A 25843-nucleotide genomic window follows, 5' to 3' on the forward strand; every position below is an offset into this window, starting at 1 on the left:
GCATAGTCATATGTCCCTACGTGCAAACATCCACTAACCCACAAACAAAAGCCCACAGCCAAAACGGACAAGGTGAGAAATGGTATCCCAATTCTTCTTCCTTATTACCACAAAGAGGGACGCTTCCTAAAAATTCTACAGAAAAGTGCAGGTTCCTAAAACAAGTATGAACTAGACTACAGCATAACGAAGAGACCCAGAAGCATGCACAACTCCATAGCCACTAAAATCGCCTACTCACGTCCTTCCAAATTGGCAAAACATGACATCGACGATCTCATTAACAATCGCTCCATTTAAGTGGAAGATTTGACAACTCGCTTTTTGCTACTTCAGCTCAATATAAAATCTGTCTGTTTTTTTTTTGAGAAATCAACCTAGCCCTCTCATTCCATTTGTCCACCAAATATCACGATAACGTGGCATACCTTCATAGAGAGCAACACTTGCAGATAGTACGCGAACCATTCAATTATTATGTACATCTGATGAGCGAATCATCAAACTAAATCAACTGCAGATGTCCACAATGCTCCACGCCAGTTTTGTCCAAAATTCATGCCTATAAACACCCCCCAAATATCTTCCCAGCACTCTTTCCAAAATACTTTGGCCCTGTCCGTCAGTAGGATTACCAAAGAAATTTACATGCACACAACTGCACACGACAATACAGTGTCACTCTATATACTTCACATTAGCAATATAACAGGGATGTTGCCCACAGCAGGAATTGTAACTTTCTGCAACTCGGCCTGCTCGAGGCAAGCCTTCCCTCGATCTGCAAGTCCTGCTCTACGCTCATCGTGCTCTGAAGTCGGTATCCTTTTACCGTCCTTGAATACCCCTGAGAAGATCCAGAATGGCCAAAAATAGATTCAAAATATCCAAGTATAATGCTACCGATGCCCAAATATATTGATCGTAGTCGTAACGCTTGATCAAGTTGTCCGTATCATATATGATATAGAAACTAAATAAGATAGCTGCAAGCGCCCCATAAATCGTGAGAGACAAAGGCCCAAGAGGGAACAAGAGCTGCACATTGAACACACTGGAAGTTAATAGAGAATACACCCATGTTACAATATGAGCTTTCAAGAAATGGGCTTCAACGTTAGGGCCAGACCTGAATGAAACAAAAGAGAATGAGAACCATCAAAGCTACCGAAAGCATAGGACCCAAGAAGTTGAAATCATAGCCTCTTTTTGCTGCCCAGAATGTGTATAGGGTTAAGCCAAGTACAGTACCTGCCGTAAGTATCAATGCCTCTAATACAATTCTTCCTGCACATAAATCACTCATCAGTTCAGTTACATGCCATGCTCTTATGTTGGCACCCTACCCTTGTGCCTTGAAACCCATGTACTAAATCAATTCTCTAGCATTTTCCTTACCTTCTGTGTACGCGCAGACAATTCCCACCGTCAGACTGATGCAAACAGTGAAGAGGCCCAGCAGCAAGAGATTGAGAGGATGTTGTTGATGATAATAAAATAATGGGCACAGAACTGGAGAAACATCCAAAAACAGTCAGTCTTATACACGAAAGCATAGATACGAATATAGCTCAAAAGCTCACGACAGAAACAACTGGTTTGGCTTATAAGCAAAGAAAGCCATCACATACACACGTTTAGACGACTGCTCATGCAGCTCTTCTCGAGGACAAGACTTGAGGACACTTTGAGAGCATTCTAGTTCGTTTCCAGCAGGTACTTTTAGTAAATGTTACAAATAAGTCTCATATGCCATGTGTTAGGGCAATCACTCTTTACCTAAATGTTCGGAAAATAAGCCTACTCTTTCCAATTAGGTACAACCCAGCCAGGGCAAAAAGTAAAAAGCTGACCAACTCTGAAAAGGCTGATTGGTATTATACATTCTTGGGCTACTACCAGACCTCCCATGAGATGCAGTGACGGTAAGACAGCTTTACTGAGACAAGGGCAATATTGGACCATTGGATTAAATTTGTTGAATAGGGCCACAAGACGAGGTCAATGTTCTTTCCTACTTAAACTGCAACAGCATAATATTCATGCAAAATTGGTATACAATCACTTGAATCTTAATTTTGCAACCCCTGTCGATAACATGCACTAGATAGTGACGACTTGTCTTCCTCCCTCTTTACCTCCTCTCACTTCCATGGTGTCCCAACCTCCCCGCCCTTGGACCCCTTTCAGCTCAACGCCTGCATGCTAAAGGGCCATATGAAAGCACCCCTTAAATAATCCAGAAACAATACGTAACGATGCAACGCTGGGAATTTTTGTTCGCCCCTCTCTCACACACAGCCAGCGTTGATGGTCCTGGCCTCTTCCTACTCAATTCCCACGCGCGGTGCACTCCCTTGCTATGGCCAACGAGAACCGATGGACAGCCTTCCCCTACATCTCGTACCTAGACGAGGTTCCCGACACAAAATTGCCAGCATACCCTCTCTCAGCACCCGAAGTCTTCCTCATTTACGGTACTCCGGAGCCAGGACCAGAACCAGCACACGAACCAGAAGTGATCATAATTCCGGATTCCCCAACTCCCGAACCCGCACCTATTCCAAGGACGATACATGTTCCAGCACCTGCTCGCACCACCAGCAACAGTTTTGCTTTAGGACTATCTGGTGTATATCACACATCGCTGCGCCTCTCGATTCTAGGTCTGGGTGGTGTGGCACATATTTGTTATGTGCAAATCTCTTCATTTGCCACATTTCGAGCACATTCTGGGGCAGTACCCTCATTTGGCCTATTCTCTGACGGAGTGCCGGGTCGATACGGAGAACGATGTCATCTCACAGCAACCTCTAGTTGGGTTCACGGCGAGCTACAGATTCCCGATTATACTCCTTTGATCCCAGACGACACACCTCCTGTCAACGAGGTCGAAGATATAGAGGATTCAGATGTTGGAGCAGGGTTCTTGGAAGATCCTGGAGGACTGACATCTGCTCTCTGAGTTCTTACACTGCTCTGAACTATCAAAATGTCAGGGGAAGGCAGCACTCCTGTTCCACCCGCAGATCCGATCACCGAACTCAGAGAGCAGATGTCAGTCCTCCAGGAGGCCCTTTCCACCGGTCTTGTATCAATGACATCTCGTTTGGACATCCTACAGGCATTCTCTTCTTCAAGGACCCAATCAGCTACACATTCGGTTTCCTCTGTAATAGCAGAGTCAATTCCTGAGCAAGTCGAGCCTCCGGAACCAAAGGTAGACAATCCAAAATGAAAATATATTTTTAAAAAAAGAAAATTGATGCAAAGTACCCGAGCCATACAACGATCACCGTGATAAGCGCGTGCTAGACCATTGGCTTTCCAAGATGGATGTAAACATAGATCTCATTGAAAGTAAAAAGATTACTTTGGCGAGTTCCCTGCTAAAAGATACTACATTCCTTTGGTGTCGCCGACGGGTTAAAGATGGCAAGCTAACCACTACATGGGAAAAATTACAGTGCGTCCTTTGCAAGGCTTTTGAGCCTGCAAATGCGGATTTTCACGCCCGATGTTCTCTCCGCCGCTTGAGCCAAACTGGCTCCTTGGCCACGTATATCTCGGAGTTTCAAAAACTGACTCTTGAGATGGAGGGGCTCAGCCCCTCCGACAAACTACATAGCTTTGTTGACGGGCTTGAGCCTTCCCTGCGAGATGATGTCCACAAATTTAACCCTGCCACACTGGATGCTGCAATTGCTTATGTCGATCGTCTTGGCAATAATCGGTGCCCATACCGAAATTTCCTTTCTAGCGACCGATCTTCCAATTATGCCGGCTCTTCATAGCGTAATCATAAAGAACGAGGTGGCCAAAACCAACATTCTTTCTCAAGATCTCAATCTTACCTGCGTTTTCAGCCCTGCATGGTGGCGTTTTTGAACCGGTACATCAGCGTTTAACACCTGCAGCAGTCGGCGTTTTTAGACCAACAAGGGGCAGCATTTTCCCGACAGCAAATCAGCCAATAAGGAATAGCAGAAGGAAAGCCAGTTCACCCAGTCACCGTCGTCGTCCCGTCATCTTTACAACGTTCAGTTTTCAGCCTTAGCATCGTCGACCTTGACGTAGCATCACCTAGATTTGCATCAGCATCTTGTACCAGATTGTGCAATCAATAGAATAGACTTCTCTCGCCATCGAGAGAAGGGCCTTCAGAGGAGGGTTGACAACTTCCTGGTGTCGTATTCTTCTCTCTCTATCTCTCAGTCTCATGTACCTTCATTCACAGTGTCTACCACTTTGTTTGTGATCATTGCACTCTCTCACTAAAGGAACGGAAGGCTCTCCCTTCCGTAAGTAAAAGGAACCCTTGAGCACAGTTCGGAGCACTCATCTTGAGCAAAATTCAACATTCACTTCCGCTGCACCTTACACTTTCAAGTAAGATGCCGCCGTTCGGCCCCCGAAAAGTTGTGAAAACCTCTCAAGAGAAGGCGACGTCAAACTGTTGTACAAACTCAAGGGCTCTATGGGTGTCCTAATAGTCTGAAAACGTCTAAACCTGACGGCTTGACTCCCTTCCTTGGACTCCTTGGTTTTCTTGTTAATCCGGTCATTGTCAAAAGAGGACGAGGTCTCCTCCTCTGAATGGCTAGATGGCCTTCCATGTGAGGATTCTAGGTGCTAATCCTTAATTAAGTACTTAATCTCATGATTAAGACTTAAGAAACTGAACTGAACTTAGAAACAAGACTTAGAAGACTCTGTGTTTGATTGATTGAATGTGTGATACAAGGGCTCCTTATATAGGAGACGAAGAGACATAAATGAAAAGACACGTCTCTTGGTGAAGAGACACGACTTTAGACTAAAGACACATCCTTCCGGCGAAGAGCTGCAACCATTGGACGAAGAGTCGCACCCGTAGAGCGAAGGGGTGTGACCAATCGTTGAAGGAGTGTGGCATTTGGCGAAGAGACACGTCCTTTGGGTAAAGGGGTGTGACCATCCAAGCGCAGGGGTCCTCCTTGGCATGGCACTTCGCGTATCTACGACTAGGAGTAGATGTATTGCTGTTAACATAGTCACAATCATGACATTCCCTCCCATTTAAAATGAGAGCCCGTGTCAAAGAAATGACTTCTGATGTTGATAGAACTTTGGAAAAGCATGGAATCTTCGAAAATCTTCAATCTTTGAGCTATCAGAAACCTTTGTCTTAAACTGTTGCTAATTGGACTATTCTCTTTTTTTTTTAATGATTAATTTCTTTTTCTAGGATATTTTATTGTGTACACTAAGAACTGTTAAAAGATTGTAGCTACAAGAAGTGCCATCAAGAACGGACAACTCTGATGTGTCACTTGATGGGTGACGGTAAACATCGCGAAGGAGTTTCCGTAAGTTCGGTGGAAAGGGCCAGGTTACGAGTGCCCCTGCTGCGTCACATGATGGGTGACGGGTGCATCAGTAAGGGGGCATTCCGTAGGCTAAGGAGGAAATCCAAACTGAGTAAGAAAATACGCGTAAGAATGCAAGCACAAGAATAAAGATGGGTTCAATGAAGCTTTTTACGAAAAGCAGGAACATTCGCGGGTGGGCAGATGTTTTCCCGCGAGGAGTCTGTGTCTGCATTGCATCTGTGCCGTGTTTTGCACCCGGGGACGCCTGGAATGTGTTCGTGTAGCATTGTTTTCACTAACTGAGTGAGTTTTTAAAGTTTGAACAGGTTCACACTTTATTTTATAAAGTGGCCGGTCACTTTTAAGTGACCAGCCCTCTTATAATAAAATAAAGCAAGGCTCTTCTAAAAAAGCCTACGTTTTAAAAAAAAAAAACTCAGCGCTAATAAGCTACGCAGGGCTGTACGGCAGCAGCGTTCTCTCTCTCTCCTCTCTCTAGGGCGCCAATTCTTGCTTTTTGGGGTCGCTATTCCCGCTGGGTGCCAAGGCCTATAAAAGAGGCAGGTAGCGTTCAGTTTTGTAGAAGGGATCGCAACAATCCAGAAGTGCAAGCGCTGGAGAATCTGGTAGCAAGTGCCGGCGACAGATTTCGCGAGAGTTCGTGTGCCGACGGAGTGCAGAAGTCGCTTTCTCGAGCGAGGAGCAACAGGTATAATTTGTCGTTTGCACATCGCGAGTATTGCTTTGTGTGGTTGTTTTGCAGGAATCCTCCCTCACGGGAAGTACGACCTTTGCGTCTAGGCCTCTCAGGAAGTATGGCTTCACGCCTAAGTCCCTTACGGGAAAGTACGGCTTCGCGTCCAAGCCCTTTTACGGGAAAGAACGACCTTCGGGTCTAAGATTACAGAACGGAGGGGTTTCCTCGGGTTCTTGTGCTTGTATATGAATTCTCCCTGAATAAAGAATACTCTTGACGGGGGGGGGGACCAGCCCATCTTCTGGTCCCCAATACTGTGTCGATCTTCTCCCTTCTCTCACATTTGCAAAGTATTTTATTTTTCAGATTTCTAAGTGCTCGTGTACGCTCCTGTTTTGTGACAGTGGTATCAGAGCTCGGACTCCTCTCTTTCTCTGCAAAGAAGGACGATTCCGGGAAGAACGGGAAGAACAATGTCGAGCCAAGGGAGAAGCGTTGAAGAGGAGCTTCAACAAGTGCGAGCTCAGCTTGCGGATTTGCAACAAATCTTACTATTGCCAGATGTCCAAAAGCTCTTGGGCGGAATGAAGAGAACGAATGGAACCGATGCAGCCGGGCATCCAGACCACACTGTTGGCGTGAGACCACAGGAGGAAAGAGAAGAAGAACGTGCCGAGGTGCACAAAGGATCCTCGGATCGGAATGAACGGCCTACTCCAAGGAAAGGCCAGGAAAAAGCGCTCTCTTTGCTAGACGAGAGCAAGGACATCTCTATCTCATCTCCATCTTACTCTCCTGATTATACTTCTACTTCTCGATCGTCTCGTCAGAAGAAGGAAGCCGCTACTACTACTACCCTACATCAACCTAAAGATAAGCCTCGATTCAAGAAGCATGGTCGCAAGTCTCAACATCGCATGAGAGTCTTCAAATCGGGTGAACAGGACATCAAGTTCGAAACCTACAACGGACGGAGAGATATCTCCAAAGCACTGTCCTTCATCAGACAGTTTGAAGTCGCCTTTACCAATGGGCACTTCACAGAAAGATCCAAATTGCACCATGTGGGGATGCACCTCAAGGAAACGGCAAGTAATTGGTGGTTAGCCAGGATTCTGGAAGGTTCTCAGGCCAAAACTTGGGAAAGATTCAAATCTGAATTTTATGAACAGTTTCTTCCGCCTGACTTCGAGCAGGACATACGGAAGGAATGGGACTGGCTCGCCTAGAAGGAACATGAGAGAGTCACGACCTATGTGGACAAGTATTGGTCGGTTCTTTTGAAGGTCACTCCCTTCATGAAGATTGCCGACGAGGAAAAGAAACGAAAGTTCGAAGCGGGTCTCCAACCGCAGCTTCGAAAGAGTATGAAAGTGTATCCGCATGACACTCTTCAGAGGATGATGGAGTCAGCAATCATTGCTGAGGATTTGCACTCAACTGGGACGCCCAGAAAAATGGAGCATAGCATTTACCATGCAAGACAAAGAGGGGTCTACGATGACCAAGGGGGCCAAGGAAGAAAACGTCCTCCATCTAGGGACCATGGTCATTCTAAGAAGCCAGAGGGCAATGGCAAGCGAACTAAGTATCTCTCTCCTACTCAACTCCAAACCTTCAGAGAGGAAGGAAGATGCTTCTACTGTGGAGAGAAAGGACATATGAAGCCGGACTGCCCTCTAAAGCAGCAACGGCAAGAACAAGTCTCTACGAGGCAAGATAAAGCAAGGAAGGAACCCGCTCCACCAAGCTCGAACTCAATTCCAGATGTTCAAGGAAACACAGCAACGGAGAAAGGGAAGCGTCAGCTTCTAAAGGACTGGGGGTCTCTGAACAACCAGTGAGTACTGATTCTTTATGATCCAGGATCCACGGATAACTTCATCTCCCTAGATACTGCGGAACGTTTGTGCCTCACACCGGCTCAGCTTGGCACACCGGTTACATCCGGATCGGCATTCGAGGGGTTGACAACCAATGCAACTCTCGTGCAAGGACAGCTCAATCTTCGGATTGGCGAGTACAAGGACCGCGAATCATTTTTGATGGCACCCATTGAGGGATGTGATATCATCTTGGGTATGCCATGGCACTTCCACATGACACATGTCCCCGATTATGTGGAAAAGACCCTCACTTTTGATCATGGGGGTAAGAAAATAAAGATTCATGTTGATGTAGGAGATTGGCAGTTCCCAATTGTAAGTCATATCTCCATTAAGAAAGAAATGAAGAAGTGTGTTTCTGCTTACTTGATTTTTGCAAGTGAGAAGGATAAAACTAGTGGGGATCCACTCTCTAGTCTGGAAATTAAGCGTTTTCAATTTATTGAAAAGTACAAAGATTGTTTCACGGAAACACTCCCTGATGAACTGCCTCCGGTACGCCCGGAAGATCACCGCATAGATCTCATACCGGGTAGCTCGCCTCCCAATCAACCCCCTTATCGGGTGAGTCTTACTCAGCAAGAGGAAATTTTGAAGCAAGTCGACGAGCTTCTAGAGAAAGGGTTAGTACGGCCAAGTACTTCACCCTACTGCTCTCCAGTTCTACTGGTGCAGAAGAAGGATGGCACGTTTCGAATGTGCATAGACTATAGGTCTTTAAACAAGATCACGATCAAGAATCGCTTTCCGATCCCTCGGATTGATGATATACTTGATAAGTTGCAAGGTGCAAGTGTCTTTAGTCGCATAGACTTAAAGAGTGGATATCATCAGATACGGATCGCCCCTGAGGATGTCCATAAGACTGCTTTCCGCACAACCTTTGGACTATATGAATTTTTGGTAATGCCTTTTGGCTTGACCAATGCTCCTGCGACGTTCAATCGCATGATGGACCGCATTTTCAGCCCGTATCGATCTTTTACGGGAGTATTCTTTGACGACATACTCATCTTCTCTAAGTCAGAAGAGGAACACCGGAAGCACTTGGACCTAGTGTTTCAAGAATTGCGAAAGCATGAGTTGCATGTGAATGCAAAGAAGAGCGAGTTCTTTCTCTCAGAGATACACTATCTCGGCCATATAGTCTCTCACAATCAAGTGAGTATGGATCCTGCCAAGATCCGAGTGGTAGAAGATTGGCCTATTCCCACTACGGTACATTATGTACGTAGCTTCATGGGATTATGTTCGTATTATCGACGGTTTGTCCGAGGATTTGCTTATGTAGCAGGACCACTTCATGATTTGACAAAGAAGAAGATTCCTTTCAGATGGGGATCGAGACAACAAGGAGCTTTTGATCGGCTCAAGTACTTGCTAAGCCATGGACCTATTCTGGTAGTGCCTGACTTAAGGAAACCATTTGAGGTTCACTGCGATGCTTCATGCGATTGCATCGGAGCAGTGCTAAACCAAGAAGGCCATGCAGTGGCCTACGAAAGCAGACGGCTTAAGGATGCAGAGTTGCATGCATCAATCTACGAAAAGGAACTCACGGCTGTGATTCACGCCTTATCCAACTGGAAGCACTATCTTCTAGGAGCGGATTTTGTGATCAAGACTGATCACCAGAGTTTGCGGTATTTTCTTACGCAAAGGAAACTATCTGAGAAGCAGATGAGATGGGCAAACTTTTTGTCTATGTTTCACTTCCAGATCCTTCACACAGCTAGGAGTAAGAATGTGGTCGCGGACGCATTGTCTAGGCGGCCAAGGATGAACGCTATCACTTCGGTGTATCACCAAGAATTAGAAGCACTACCGGATTTGTATCCAAATGATCCCGACTTCTCCACCGTTTGGGGAAAGCTACATCGTGGAGAGAATGAGTTTCCATATTCCATTCGGGACGGTTATCTCTACCACCATCAAGCCATATGTGTGGCGGAACCATTAAGAAAGAAGATCATGGATGAAGCACACGCTTCGCCTTATGCGGGTCATCGGGGTATTCTCCCTACGACCTTAGCAATGGAAAGATATTTCTTTTGGCCTAGCCTTAAAGCAGACATTGATAAGTATGTCAGGGAATGCTTGGTTTGCCAAAAAGTGAAGTATGATCGGCATAAGACGCCTGGGTTACTACAACCATTACCTGTGCCTAATGAACCTTGGGAAAGTATTGCCATGGACTTCATCATGGACCTCCCTAGAACTCAGACTGGAAATGACGCGATCTGGACCATTGTGGACAGGTTTAGCAAGCAAGCACACTTTATACCAGTCAAGAAAACGATCAAAGCAGATCATATGGCTAGGGTCTTTCTGGCACAGATCTTTAAGCATCATGGAATGCCTAAGTCTATTGTGAGTGATCGAGATCCTCGCATGACAGGAAATTTTTGGCGTGCCTTGATGGATAATCTTGGTACGAAGTTGAATTTTTCATCTGCCTACCATCCTCAAACGGACGGGCAAAGTGAGATAGCCAATTCCACAATATTGGATATGTTAAAAGCTTATGTGTCAGACCGGCAATCTGACTGGGAGAAATATTTGCCTCTTGTCGAGTATGCGTATAACAATACCATACACTCATCGACGGAAAAAGCACCTTTTGAGATTCTCTATGGTAAGCCTTTGCTTCCACCGATCCTTTTAACTAAGGATAAGATCTTTGCAACAGATGAATTTGTCCGGGATTTGGACACAGCCTACGGGCAAGTTAGGAGAGCTATTCTACACTCTTAGGAAAAGCATAAGAAAGCTACAGACAAGCACAGGAGGAATCTAGACTTAACAGTTGGACAGTTAGTCTTACTCAAGTTTGAGAAGGCAAGACTTAAGAAACAAGCGTCTCATAAGGGGAAGGTGGTAAAACTTTCTACCCGTTATTATGGGCCGTTTAAGATCACTGAGCAAGTGAATGATGTCACCTTCCGATTAGAGCTACCGCCTAATTGGAGGGGATCCATAATGCTTTCCATGTCAGTTTACTCCGGCCGTATGTGGGACCGCCTCCGAGCCAGCCTAGTGCTGAGGAGCCTCCTGAGGTTGAGGAAACAAAAGAAACACTCCAACCGGAGCAGATAGTAAGTCATCAGGAGCGGCCTCTCAAGTCCGGAAAAATAACACGCAAGTATTTGGTTAAGTTTAAGAACTATTCGAATCTAGATGCTCAGTGGATGACGCAGGAGGAATTAGCAGCTTATCCCGAGATACTGGAGGTATATGTCCAAGCACTACAGTTGAGGTCAACTGTTTAGAAGCCAAAGGGATGTTGCTAACTCGACTATTCTCTTATTTTTTTAATGATTAATTTCTTTTTCTAGGATATTTTATTGTGTACACTAAGAACTGTTAAAAGATTGTAGCTACAAGAAGTGCCATCAAGAACGGACAACTCTGATGTGTCACTTGATGGGTGACGGTAAACATCGCGAAGGAGTTTCCGTAAGTTCGGTGGAAAGGGCCGGGTTACGAGTGCCCCTGATGCGTCACATGATGGGTGATGGGTGCATCAGTAAGGGGGCATTCCGTAGACTAAGGAGGAAATCCAAACTGAGTAAGAAAATATGCGTAAGAATGCAAGCACAAGAATAAAGATGGGTTCAATGAAGCTTTTTACGAAAAGCAGGAACATTCGCGGATGGGCAGATGTTTTCCCGCGAGGAGTCTGTGTCTGCATTGCATCTGTGCCGTGTTCTGCACCTGGGGACGCCTGGAATGTGTTCGTGTAGCATTGTTTTCACTAACTGAGTGAGTTTTTAAAGTTTGAACAGGTTCACACTTTATTTTATAAAGTGGCCGGTCACTTTTAAGTGACCAGCCCTCTTATAATAAAATAAAGCAAGGCTCTTCTAAAAAAGCCTACGTTTATTAAAAAAAAAAACTCAGCGCTAATAAGCTACGCAGGGCTGTATGGCAGCAGCGTTCTCTCTCTCTCCTCTCTCTAGGGCGCCAGTTCTTGCTTTTTGGGGTCGCTATTCCCGTCGGGTGCCAAGGCCTATAAAAGAGGCAGGTAGCATTCAGTTTTGCAGAAGGGATCTCAACAATCCAGAAGTGCAAGCGCTGGAGAATCTGTTAGCAAGTGCCGGCAACGGATTTCGCGAGAGTTCGTGTGCCGACGGAGTGCAGAAGTCGCTTTCTCGAGCGAGGAGCAACAGGTATAATTTGTCGTTTACACATCGCGAGTATTGCTTTGTGTGGTGTTTTGCAGGAATCCTCCCTCACGGGAAGTACGACCTTTGCGTCTAGGTCGCTCTCGGGAAGTACGGCTTCACGCCTAAGTCCCTTACGGGAAAGTACGGCTTCGCGCCCAAGCCCTTTTACGGAAAAGAACTACCTTTGGGTCTAAGATTACAAAACGGAGGGGTTTCCTCGGGTTCTCGTGCTTGTATATGAATTCTCCCTGAATAAAGAATACTCTTGACGGGGGGGGGGGGACCAACACATCTTCTGGTCCCCAATACTGTGTCGATCTTCTCCCTTCTCTCACATTTGCAAAGCATTTTATTTTTCAGATTTCTAAGTGCTCATGTACACTCCCGTTTTGTGACATAAACCTTTGCTTCTTGCGAAACCTTTTTGCTTTGACTGCTAAATCCCATGTCATTGCATTATTCAAAGACTTTTTAGAGGAATCTGGCATAATCAAGTTGACTGCAACAAGAGGGTGATCTTCAAAATTCTTCATGCGATGTAAGACTTCTGGTTCAAAATCTTCCAATAACTGTGAAATATTTGGCAAAGAGGAAATCTTCTCAAGACATTCTTCAGATGGGGTAACTTCAACTTTATGAATCACTGGAGAGAATTTTGGCTTGAGACTGTAATCATCTTCCAATAATGAATCCCAAAATTCTTCAGAATCATCTTCTGGAACTGTAACTTCATGACTTGTAATTGGCATATCATCATCCAGTAAAGAATCAAAGAAAGCATAGTCGTCTTCAGACTCGGAATCTGCAACTATATCTTTATCTTTGTTTTCATCAATTGATTCAGGAGAAGTTAATGAATTCAAAAATTCATCAATAATAATATCTGCATCTGCATCGGAAATTATATTCTCTTCATAATCCACTGTATCATGTCGCTTGACTAGTACACGTGAGGCTTCAATCACTCTTTCCGCATGAGAAAGCCCGTGAAAAGTCAATTCACGTCCATCTTTGAACAAATTGATAGTATGTCCTCGAAAGCTAATTGCTGGATCATATTGGAATAACCAATGCTGACCAAGAATCATGTCGTAATAAGATAAAGGCATGACTTCAAAATCCAGTTGATCTGCATAAGTTTGAATCTCAAACTGCGACAGTCGAACTGTCTGATCACAAGTCAAAATTGATCCATCTGCTAATTCCACATCATATAAGTGAGATGTCTTCTGAGTTCGGTAAGCCAAGCTGTCGAACTATCTGAGTGCTGACGAAATTATTCGAGCATCCACTGTCCACCAAAATATTGATGGAGCGACCATCGAGTAGTCCAAGAAGGCTCAAAACTTGCTTTGAGAGAGGCTCCAAAACTGAAGAATTGCACTGAGCATGCTTCATAAGAATACTCGTATCCTCTGAGACACGAATCGTATTGACCTCAGATTTTCCTTTATCCTTAGCAGAATCTGGTTGTTCAAAATTTGATGATGTTTCCGCGTTGGAATTTCTTTTCAAATTAGACGGATTTGGTCCATCTATGGTCACCACAGCAAATTGTACATAATCCTTCCTTCTTTGAAGTCGAAAACTATTTGACGAAGAGCCTTACTGAGTATTGGAATGCCGCTCTTGAGAAAAATCACGTTCTTTACCTCGATCAAGTGGAGGAACATGTGAAGAAGATCTGCTTTCAGATTGTCGATCTTGAGATTAGAACCTTGAAGTTGAATAAGGTTGCGTTGCTTGCTGTCTGAACTGAGACTGATGTTGCTAACTTTGGCTATAGTTGTCTCTGCAATCGCGCTGTGAAAAGCGAGCGCTATTTGAAGATCTGTTACAAGGGAGAAAATTCCGTGTAGAGCGCCGATTATCGCCAAGACGCTCCACATAGGCAATTGCAGCATCCAAGGTGGTAGGGTTGTATTTGTGCAAATCGTCCTTCAGGTTGGGTTCGAATCTGTCGACAAAGCTGTGAAGTTTATCAGAGGGACTAAGAATCTCTATCTCCAGAGTTAGCCTTTGGAACTCTGTGATGTATGCGGCCAAGGAACCTGTCTGGCTCAGGCGGCGAAGAGAGGACCGGGCATGAAAATCCGCATTGGTAGGTTCGACCGCCTCGCGAATAGCACGCCGGAATTTATCCCAAGAAGGTGTGTGTTTACCATCAACAACCCGTCGTTGCCACCAAAGTTGCCACCAAAGAAATGTTGTGTCCTTGAGCAGAGAACTAGCAAGTACAACTTTTTTACTCTCGACCAAGTCTGTGTTTGTTAACTAAACCTCCATTTTGAACAGCCAATGGTCCAGCATGCGCTTGTTGCGGCGACCAATGTATGGTTCCGGCAATTTAACATCAAGCTTCTTCTTCCGTACAGCATTAAAAATTTTGTAAAGTAATTAAAGTTCGCGATTGTCTACCTCATCGGTTGGATCTGGTTTGTTCGGTTCGTCCACTGAAGCTTCAGATGAAGGTGTCGAATCAGCATGTGTAGTTCGAGAAGTAACAGGTCGACTTCGAGAAATGTTTTCCGTGTGCATCTCATCCAAGCGAGTGTGAAGTGATGCGAGACTTATGGAAAGTGTGGCCATCTGCTCCTTGATAAGAGTAAGGGCATCGTCAGATTGACCACATCCGTCCTGAGAATTCGGCATGGTTACGCCTCAAAAGGAACTAACAGGTGCAAGTGCTGGGTCGGGAACAGATTCTGGGACGGGAGCACTTGCGGAAGCTCCGTTATAGGGAGAGGATTCGCCAGTACGGCTTCTTCGGGAACTTCGTCTATATATGAAAGAAAAATTGACTGGAACGTCGAGGGCGTCGTCCGCCATGACTGTGAACAAGCCCGCGTGCGCACCCAGCAATGGCCAAAATTGGCAACGCGGAGGATTAGCAGAAGAGGAGGCGGCAGATTTTCTTCACGCTGGCGAAGTTTTTTCATTGCGCTGGCTGCCGTTGATGGCTCTTTGTTATTAGTTGTTTTTTATGTTGGGTACCCAAAGGGTGTCCACTTTAAAATTATGTTGGACGACCGGCCAAAAACCCCTTAAGATTAAGAGGGTGGCCCCAATTTAATCCAGCGCTGGCAAAAAGAAAATGAAACGCTACGCTATAGAAGTCGAAAGCTGCGTGCGCTGCCAGCGTGAAAGTAGTCGGGTGAAGGGGTGGCGTGGAAGCACAGGCTCGCGTCACTTGCGCAAGGGAAAGGGAGAGACTCTTCATGGCAAAAAGCGCAAATTGTCCACACGTAGAGTCACCTTGTGCTGGAGCAACTTACTCCAGAGGTGCAACCGATATGCCGCCACACCCACTTTGTCTGCCATCTTCTGCTTGTCTTTATGTACGTGTAGAAGAGAAGATTACCTCATGCTGACGTGGGTATTGTCCATCTTTCTTCTGCTACCATGCAACTCCGGGAAGGGGGGGGGAGAGTAGCGGCGAGGGTGAGAGGCTCACAACCTTCGGGTCCCGGGAAAAAATTTTGCTCTGATATCGCTGTGAGGATTCTAGGTGCTAATCCTTAATTAAGTACTTAATCTCATGATTAAGACTTAAGAAACTGAACTGAACTTAGAAACAAGACTTAGAAGACTCTGTGTTTGATTGATTGAATGTGTGATACAAGGGCTCCTTATATAGGAGACGAAGAGACATAAATGAAAAGACACGTCTCTTGGTGAAGAGACACGACTTTAGACGTAAAGACACATCCTTTCGGTGAAGAGCTGCAACCATTGGGCGAAAGTCGCACCCGTAGAGCGAAGGGGTGTAACCAATCGTCGAAGGAATGTGGCTTTTGGAGGAGAACACGTCCTTTGGGTGAAGGGGTGTGACCATCCAAGCGCCGGGATCCTCCTTGGCATGGCACTTCGCGTATCTACAACTAGGAGTAGATGTATTGCTGTTAACATAGTCACAATCATGACATTCCATGCCTTCTATACTTTTTCCAAAAAAATCTGCTTCAAACATATCTTGTCTTTGGTGCTTAGAAATTTAGGAACCTTCTTAGTACCTTCAAATACTTCAAATGGCGCCTTCCGCGTGTGTTGTTGTAGGCAAACTCCACCAAGGGCAAATACTTTTCCCATTAAGTCTTCTGATCCGAAATATAAGACTCCAACCGATCCAAAACCATTTAATTGGCTGTCTCACATTGCCCATCTGTCTGCAGATGGAACGAGGACAAGCACCGCAACCACGTGCCAATGTTTTCCCTGATTGCCCTCCAAAAAAACCTAGTAAACCGAAGATCTATGTCCAAAGCAATGGACTCAGGCATGCCATATATTCGGAAAATTTGTGTGAGACAGTTTCGCCAAATGATCGGCTTAATTGTCTTCTTTACCGGAATCAAGTGGACTTGTTTACTGAATCTATCGATGACCATCCAAATGCCATCATGCCCATTTTGAGTCTTGGGGAGATCAAAGATGAAATCCATCGCAATGCTTTTCCAAGGGCGGGTGGGAATGGGTACAGGCTGTAGTAATCCTTGTGCCTTAAACTGTCAAACTTGATCTTCTGGCATACTAAACAACTGCGAACAAAGTCGTCCGCGTCCTTCTTGAGTCTCGGTCAAAGAAAAGAAAATAACGCTCGGCCGCCTTCAAGGTGGTGTCGATGCCACGATGACCCGTAAATGGTAGACAATGGCACTCTGTCAAAACCTTTTCCCTCTAAGGCTATGTAGCACACAACATTGTTTTCTTCATCAAGTAGCCATCCCATATGGAATATCCTCCGCACTATCTCCCCATTCTGTATACGAGTAAAATCATCGATAAAGTCCGGATCGGTGGCGTACTGGTCAACCATATCCTCGAAGCTTCTATGATGGATCGCGAAAATAGCCAAGACGAGGGGCTTTCGAGACAATGCATCTGCTGATAAATTTTTATGTCCCCCAAACATGGACATTCTAGAAGTGAAACTGTGACAAGATGCTAGCCGACCGCATCTGATTTTTCGAAAGCTGCTTCTGTGACAAGAAGTAGCGTAGACTTTGATGATCAGTAAAGACCGTGAAATCGGCTATAGTAGTTAATGTCGCCACTGAGTAAGAGCATGGATTACTACCAATAGCTCTTTCTCATAAATTTGTGCTACCAATTCTGGCATTGAGAACATTCTGCTTTCATAAGCAACCACATGGCCTTCTTGTATCAGGACCGCTCCCAGACTACGACCACAAGCATCACAATAAACTTGAAATGGATTTTGCAAGTATAGCAAAGCCAACGCTGGTCCAGTAGTCAATTTTTTCAGTAAGTGTCTGAAAGGCAGTCACCTCTGTCAGTCCCCACAAGAAAGGGACTCCTTTCTGAGTCAATAAGTACAAAGGAGAAGCTATCTTTGCAAACTTCCGAATGAACTGCCAGTAGTAAGAACACAAGCCCAAAAAGCTTCTAACTTCATGAACATTGTTCAAGTTAGGCCAATCGCAGATAGTGTCACTTTTGGCCAGATCCATCTGCACCCTTTCTATTGAGTCGATGTGTCCTAAGAAATGTATCTCGGGCAAGAAAAACTCGCTTTTTTTCACATTTATAAGCAATTCGTGCTTCCTTTAGTGACTGGAAAACCCACACATTAGTGGTACTCTTTGAAAATCCAAAAGGTCGAAAGTTGTCTTATAGACGTCTCCAGGAGCAATACAAATCTGATGATTATCACTCTTCATATCAATTTGGCAAGTAAAATTCTGAAGTCTGTCGAGTATATCATCGATCCTCGTAATGTGGAAAAAAGTTCTCGTTCATTGCTTCTTTATTTTGGCCGCAGCTAACTCTGTAAGGTGGCCGGTTAGGTGGTGTACTACCAAGAATCAATCATGTGATCTTCAAGATGCAACTTGCTTGGTACGCCTTCAGAGAAACAGTCAACCTCTTTTGCAAAAAATCTTGTCGTTCCTTTTCGAGGTCAAACATACTCGACCTTCAATCATCATTCAGTTCTTTCAAGAAAATCGAGTAAAGAAAACTAGATTTCATCAAGTACAATCTCTTTGCCCTTCATTTGTCAAAGTCGCTTTCTTAGCCCGATAGTCAACCACGGTATTGTTCTTGTGGTACCAAGGGATTCCTCGAAGGACATGACACCCTTCCAAAGGCATGATATAAAAGTCCTCATGCCCTAAACACCCCTGACATTGCAAACGAATTTTGCCAATGACCGGTGTAATGGTAACATCCCGTCCGGATGCCGCTAGAACTGCCTTCGCATGTGGCCTCAACCTGTCGGGTGTAATTCCAAGTCTAGTCGCCAATTCAAGTAAAAAGAAGTTTGCCTTGGCTCCCCCATCAAAGAAAATGAGGGCTTCCTATTCTTTCACTTTGCCCCATGTGCGGCAAAGTTTTGTACTTTCGTTCATCGGGGCCCCACGCAATGTGATACCAGTTCTGCTTTCATCTTTCCTTTTCTTCCGCACTTGGCTGCTGCTCAATAACTCTCAAGTTTATCTTCTGGTGGTCCTTTGGTTCATCTTCTTTTCAAGAGTTCTTGTCCATCTCTTTCTACGAGTACACGTTTCCGCTTTTCTACACTCGTCTATCCTACCTGAGAGGAGAAGCAATGGCCACACGACATCTCGAGTAAATCTTATCAATCGGGTAATTCTTCGCGTGTTTCGCCAATCTCGGGTCCCTAGAGTACTTAATCAATCTGTTCACACATATGCCAATCTGCAGTTGACGTTTGTACTCCGTTCTGGCAAACTTGTCTATCGAAAAAAACAATGATCAAATCTTTATTCTTTTCTTCAATTTCCACGAGGGATTTTCAACTTTTCTTTGCCTTCTTACTGAGAGGTGTAACCTCTGTCAGATTCTCCACGAGAACCCATGTATAATATGGGATTCTTTATGGCTTTATGCCCTATAAGACAAAGCGATGAAGACGGGAGCACGCCCAATGCGTGATGTGTGAAGGGTGGGAGTGGCTAATAAGTCCAGGGTCGGGACACGAAGATTCTTTTACAGAAAACTGCGTGCTGCAAAAAGGATCGGATCCTCCCTAGAAGAAGAATCTTTCTGAGCTCTGATACCACTGTAAACGGCTTGGACACTCCAAGCGAGAAATCAATAGCAACACACGAACAGAAACTTCATAATCACTGAAATTTGATAGGGGAGAGAGAGAGAGAGAGTCGACACGGCCTGGCGGAGTTCCGTGGTATTGGCCCCAAAGATGGCGCCCCTTTCGGTATTTCTCTTTATATTAATCTTTGAGCAAAGTACAACTCCCGCGGGTGCTCGCTCTCAGACTCTACGTCCAGATGCTCTCGGAAGTGAGCCCCTTGGGTCACATTTAACGGTTACAAGGGATGCTAAAAGCAGAGCCCCAAAAACATTAAACTCAAAAGCACTTAGGCCCCAAAAGCATCTTGTTAAAAATCTGCCAATAAAAAGCAGTTGCGTAATCTACGGAAATTTGTGCAGCCAGGGCACTACAACAGTAGCATAAAACGCGGAGTTTCGTACATTCTGCCACGTCAGCAGGCCAACGTGAATTGCGGGATTCCGTACAGCTACCACATTAGCCAATCAACGTGAATTGCGGGTGTCCGTACAGTCAACCACGTCATCACTTTGTGGATGTGTGTCAGGATTGCTCTGCCACGTCATCAATTTGTGACACTATCCACCTATGGATGTAAAGTGGATGGAAGAGTGTGAACAGCTAGAGTCGCTGAATATATTGCAGCTTTACCTTGAGGCCTTTGGGTTACAGCCTACGTATGCCCCAACTCAACGTGCTCAAAGGAGGGGTAATGATGGAGCTAGCACATCAAATGTACATACGGACTCAATGCAATATAAGTGGACACTGTTCTACAAATGCTAAAGGTATTATGCTGTCACGTGACACATCCAACCCTATGTGTTCGTGGACAAGCTACAGCATGACCAAGGTTCAGTTCAGTTAAGTCAGTCTAGAATAGGAAGTGATCTAGCACTTTTGTGAGTCTGTTCGCAGACCGTGCATGTCCAGACACTTAGATTAATGCATATCCTCTGGTTGCACACAGCATGACCATCAGATCCCATCAGTAGCATTTTTATAGTGCATAGGCCTATTTTCCCTATTTTTGACATTTTTCACTTATTATTTTTAAGTGACTTTTGTTGGAAAGTAAGTAGGGCAATTTTGCTAAGTTTGTATACATAAAAACCTAGCGCTAGTTTTATAAGAATAAAGAAATACCGAAAGGGCGTCAATCTTTGGGGCCTACATGGTGTCGCTGTCTGCTTGGGAGCACTCTAGCTACCAAGCTGTGATTTGTGTAATGTGTTAATCCAATCGCAAATTTATTCGTGAAGTTTTCCTATGTGTCGTAAAGTCAAGTAAAGTTTATCAAGTAAAGAATCTGTGAAAGCTAAAGTCTACCGCCCTACGGGAGGGTTTCACAGGACTTGCTTAGGAGGAATTACTGAGTCATCCTGCAAGCCGTTCCTTTAGGCGGCTTACGTGGAACATGGGATGCACAACAATGTTGTGAGGCAGGTCCAACTTGTAAGAAACCCCACTTATCTTCTTTACGATCTAAAACGGACCACAATAACGAGAACATAACTTTGAGCATGAACCAGTTTGGATCATTTCCGAACCCTTCGGTACCCTAAGGTACACCCACATGCCCTCTTGGAATTCGTGGGGTTGTCGATGCTGATTAGCATAAAAAGTGGCATGATCTTGTACCGCCTTTATGCTTTCTTTTGCGATCTGGAGCATTTCCTACATATCGTGCATCGCATCGTGATCCCCTTGAATCCGATAGCGACGGGTGGTTTGGAAGCATAACCGTACATAAGCATAAGCGGGCTATAGCCAGTAGCGATAGGTGGTTTTACTTTTGGCTCATAACCATACATAAGTATAAACAGGCTATAACCAATAGCCGAGTGCTTTGTACTGTTACAAGCAAACTCAATTTGCGGGAAATGGCGTTCCCAATCAGATTGACGAGGGAGATTGTTTTCCTCCATACAACTTTGTGTTGTAGTTTTCTTTCCTACTTATTACCCGTATATAAGGATAGTTGCTTTGATTTCTTAAGAACTGAGAAGCAAATATGGGTTTTTAATTCTCTCAGAGCTCACCTAGAAATTCCAAACCTAGACTTGTATTTACATCTCTCGATTATGAGGGTGTGTCATAAACCCTTGACTGTGAGGCAATGGTCAAAGGCAATGCATGTGACCATGCACCATAATGTTTTCCTCCAAGTAGCCATACAATTTTGTACTTTCCTACTTATAAAAACAGTTGCTTTGATTTCTTAAGAACTCACAAGCATATACGGGTTTTTGGTTCTCTCACAACTCACCTGGAAATTCCAAACCTGGACTTGTAGTCCTCTTAAGTCAAAAGTGGTCTCTTGAACAGGCAATTGCTTTCTCTCTCCAAATTGTGTTTTCTCCTACTGTAGAATGCTTGTCCGCTCGGCGCTCTCTAAGCCTAATACTAATCTCTTGCTTTTCCTAAGTGCAATTATTAATCCCTTTCTCCTTAATCAAGATATCATATGGTCACAATGTTGCACTTTGCAATGCTAGGTATAATATTACCTTTGGGAGCGATTCATTGAAGGGTTTTTCACTAAGGCATGTACAATATCTCCTCGGCTGTCATGTTAAGCTAGAGTTATAAATACCAGGAGGAGAGGAAGGCCAGCATTGGGAGCTCCAAAGACAACACACTGATACACTCACGTTCATAGACGCATGTATGTGTGTGAATGTAGCTATCTACTCACGTACATATTGCAAATATTTACTCCAATATGTGTGCGATTCTACCCAGCATGTAACCTATCCCGCATATGCACATTCAAATATGAGAACCTCTAGAGTATAAATCATAGTTTCCATCTTGGCCTTTCCAAACCCCTATGGATTACAAATAAGCGATAATTTGACATGAGTTGAGACATCCTCGGGGTTGAAAAGATAACTAATGGCTTTGTTCTGTCCATTAGTCATAACTTGCACAAGCAGCACCTGTCTTACCATCTGAACTTTTCTCTTCCTTCTTGTACCAATTGACACACAAATATCTGTGAATCAAAACTGAAAATTTAAGAAACAAGCAACAGTAGTCAAAGGGGCACTTACAGACAAACGGAAGAATGCATAGAACGATGAGGATGGCAGGGCTGGAAGTAAGAGCAGCAGCGACAGGATGGTAGAACACAACGACTGCGGAGACAACTACTGTCAGAAGAATCTGGGTGAGTAGAAGGCAGTAAACCTTGCGGATGAAGGCCCATCGGTAGACATTTTCATCGCTGGGGATGCCTGGATACAAAACTGGGGCGCTCTCAAGGTCGCCACCACCCTTCCACATTCTAACGCGCGCGCGTTTGTGTGTGTGTGTGTGTGTGGGTGGGTGTGGGTGTGGGTGTGGGTGTGGGTGTGGGTGTGTGTATGTGTGTGTGCCGTGTGTGTGTGTGAGAGAGAGAGAGAGAGAGAGAGAGAGAGGAGTTTCTGCTCGATGAGGTTACGCTAGATACCCGAAGAAAGGAAGCGACTCGGAACACGCCCTCTCTTACACGCACCCGCGTTTTTCTAGAATATCCGTCAGCCTTCCACAAGGATCGCATTCTAGTTTTGGTTTGAACTTTACACTAGGGCATTGCTGAAAAAAAACCTAGGTTTAGTGTTAATCTCACCTACAAATTTTGAAATTTACCTCTTCGAATTTTAATCGTACTAGTGTGTCACCACCTTCGAGCCTTTGGCGGTGCTATGTGGATTTTCTTTCAACAACCCCTGACTAACAATATCATTGTGAATTCTTTTGCCCATATCACCATCTTGCATAATGCCACATGCCTTCAAGGTGCAAATGTACGTGATTGGATTTGGAGAGATGCCCTCTCTCTGCATCTTCTAAAAGCAACCCAAATTGGGCAATCACTGCATTCCAAGAGACAACATCCCAGACAAGAAGCTCCTCAAGCACTTTTTGTGCTTTATGAAGTGCACCACATTTGGCATACATGTCGACCAAGGTAGTGCCAAGCACGACGTTTTCTTTCAACAACCTCTCATCATAGTGCATTATTTTGCCCATATCAGCATCTTGTGTGATGCCACATGCCTTCAAGGTGTAAGTATACGTGATGGCATTTGGAGAGATGCCCTCTCTCTGCATCTTTTGAAAAAAGCCCAGAGCTTACCATTGCCTTCAAGATGCAAGTGTATATGATTGCATCTAAAGGGACACCCTCGCTTCGCATCCACCAAAAACAGCCAAGAGCTTCTTGGTGCTGTCCAAAGTTGGGCATATCCCACAACCCCTGCATTCCAAGAGACGACATCTTAGACAAAGCTCCTCAAGCACTTTTTGTGCTTTATGAAGTGCACCACATTTGTCATACATTTCGACCAAGCTAGTGCCAAGCACAAAGTTCTTTCCACAACCCCTTATTGACAATATCATTGTGAATTATTTTGCCCATGTCAGCATCTTGTGTAATACCACATGCCTTCAAGGTGCAAGTGTACGTGATTGCATTTGGACAGGTGCCCTCTCTCTACATCTGCTGCTGCTGCTGAAAACAGTCCAAAGCTTCTTGGTCCTGCCCAAGTTGGGCATATACTACAATCAGTGTATTCTAAGAGACGATGACATCCCGGACAGGAAGCTCCTCAAGCGCTTTTGTGCTTTATGAAGTGCACCACATTTGGGTATACATATTGAACAAGGGAGTGCCAGCAATTAGTGCATTCCAAGCGACAACAACATCCCAGACAAGAAGCTCCTCGAGCATTGTTTGTGCTTTATGAAGTGCGCCACATTTGGCATACATGTCGACCGAGGCAGTGCCAAGCACGACGTTTTCTTTCAACGATCCCTGACCAAAAATATCATCAAGAATTATTTTGCCCATATCATCATCATGTATAATGCCGCATGCCTTCAGGATGTAAGTGTATGTGGTTTCATTTGGAGAGATGCCCTCTCTCTGCAACTACTGAAAACAACCAGAGCTTACCCTTGCCTTTAAGATACAAGCGTTGGTGCAGCCAAAGAATTGTAGGAAATTTGGAAAAAGAATTATATGCCCTTTCAATTTGGGTAAGAAGAATCTTTAAGGACTTCGAGAAGAAAAGGGGAGTTTCTTTAAGGAATTCAAAATAAAAGTAATCACACTTCAAATTGAGGGCTATGAATCAGCCCCACCACCTCAATGCTCAATAACACCATGTGGGCTCCGAACCCATTTGCCTCTTTGCTAAGTGGCAGCTATCTACCCTGCCTCATGCTTCTAGCTTAATCTCCTCCTATGCCAAGTGTTGTACTTCCTTGCTCCATAAGTATCGATCCTCATGTAGCCATTTCGATGCCCTCTGTTCCCCGTCTCCTCTACATCTCTTTGGATTTACGCATTCACATGCCTATCAACATGCTCAGTAGTGCTTGGCAAATGGCCACTCTTTACCTCATGTGTTGACAATGTTGTACACTTTGTCCGTCATTGTCCAATGGTGGCTCCCCTTAGCAAGCACTCTCTCAACCCTTATAAGTATCCCAACACTTTTTATGCCCTCAGTTGAGTCGTTGCTAGTCTTACTCAAGTGTGAGTCCCACTTGATAATGTGGATATATTGTCCGCGTCTACTCTTTGCATGATGCAGCAATTGGTGGAACACAAAAGGCCTAAGTTAAGAGACAAATCGTTCTTATTTCAAGAGAAAAATATTTTTTCTTTGATGACCGCCCTCAAAAGTTAGAGAGAGAGAGAGAGAGGGAGGGAGGGAGGGATGTCCAGAAGCTCGCAATTTGGCTAGGCTATGGCGATGCTTTGAATGCATACGACAAGCACACTAAAAGGCTTGCATGCAGATCTAGCCATATGATCTTGTGTGGGTTGGAGGTGGTGGCGAGCATGATTAAGGAGGAAACAACTAATTTTCTAGGAGAGAGAAGCGTGATGGCCTGCAGAGCTCGGGGGGGGGGAGAGAGAGAGAGAGAGAGAGAGAGAGAGAGAGAGAGAGAGAGAGCACTTTGTCCGCATCTTGAGAGAGAGGAGATCTCAACTCGAGGGGGGAGACGCGTGCTGGCAATTAGAGGCAAGATGACTGCCACTTCTGGGAACATTGAGCCCTTGCAATTGTGGCTGCAAGCATTTATAGCCACGTGGATGCAAGGGCTACCTTTTTTATATATAATGTTGATAATTTGAAAACCTAAGAGGAAAAGTGTAAATACATATAAAGCACCTCTGAAAAATAGAAGGTTAAGATTATTTCAAGGTAAATAGAGTAGCAGGTTTATATATACTATAGATATGTATGTATGTAGTCAATGATATGTATGTGTCTCATGACTCATGGCTCATTATGAGAGGGATTCTGGAGATTAAAGAATCACAAATACTAGAATCTTATGTGTACATTGTACTAGTGAGGACACCCAGCTTACCAATGGGACACCCAACTTTCAAGCTGCAAATTGCTTACATGTTTTAATTATTTCCAAAATGGTAAGGCTTGTGATTATTTGGTGCATTACATTGGGAAGAGGCTTGAAGTAGAGTATATTACACATGTTCGTCAATGTCCATTCTTTGGAATCATATTAGACGAATCAACCGACATTTCAATAGAGGAACATTTGATTGTGTATGTTCTTATATAAAAGATAGCGAGCCTAAAATTTCATTTCTTGATCTTTTGGAGTAGATGACCGAGCGTCTCTTGGCATGTTTGCTTCGTTGAGAAAATTATTGGTAGATT

General features: G+C 44.5%; 1 protein-coding gene across 1 annotated transcript; it reads right to left on the minus strand.

Annotated features, from left to right (window-relative positions):
• Positions 1-394: 394 nt before the first annotated feature.
• Positions 395-22639, minus strand: LOC147436661 (protein LIFEGUARD 2-like). The gene is made up of 4 exons (XM_086489484.1): positions 22214-22639; positions 1399-1512; positions 1130-1287; positions 395-1038 (listed from the first exon to the last, which is right to left on the minus strand). The coding sequence occupies exons 1-4, from the start codon at positions 22443-22445 to the stop codon at positions 829-831; spliced, it is 714 nt and encodes a 237-aa protein (XP_086345610.1). The 5' UTR covers positions 22446-22639; the 3' UTR covers positions 395-828.
• Positions 22640-25843: the final 3204 nt, after the last annotated feature.

Source organism: Adiantum capillus-veneris, chromosome 18 (genome assembly GCF_014529385.1).
Source record: "Adiantum capillus-veneris isolate H3 chromosome 18, ASM1452938v2, whole genome shotgun sequence".
NCBI lineage: Eukaryota > Viridiplantae > Streptophyta > Polypodiopsida > Polypodiales > Pteridaceae > Adiantum > Adiantum capillus-veneris.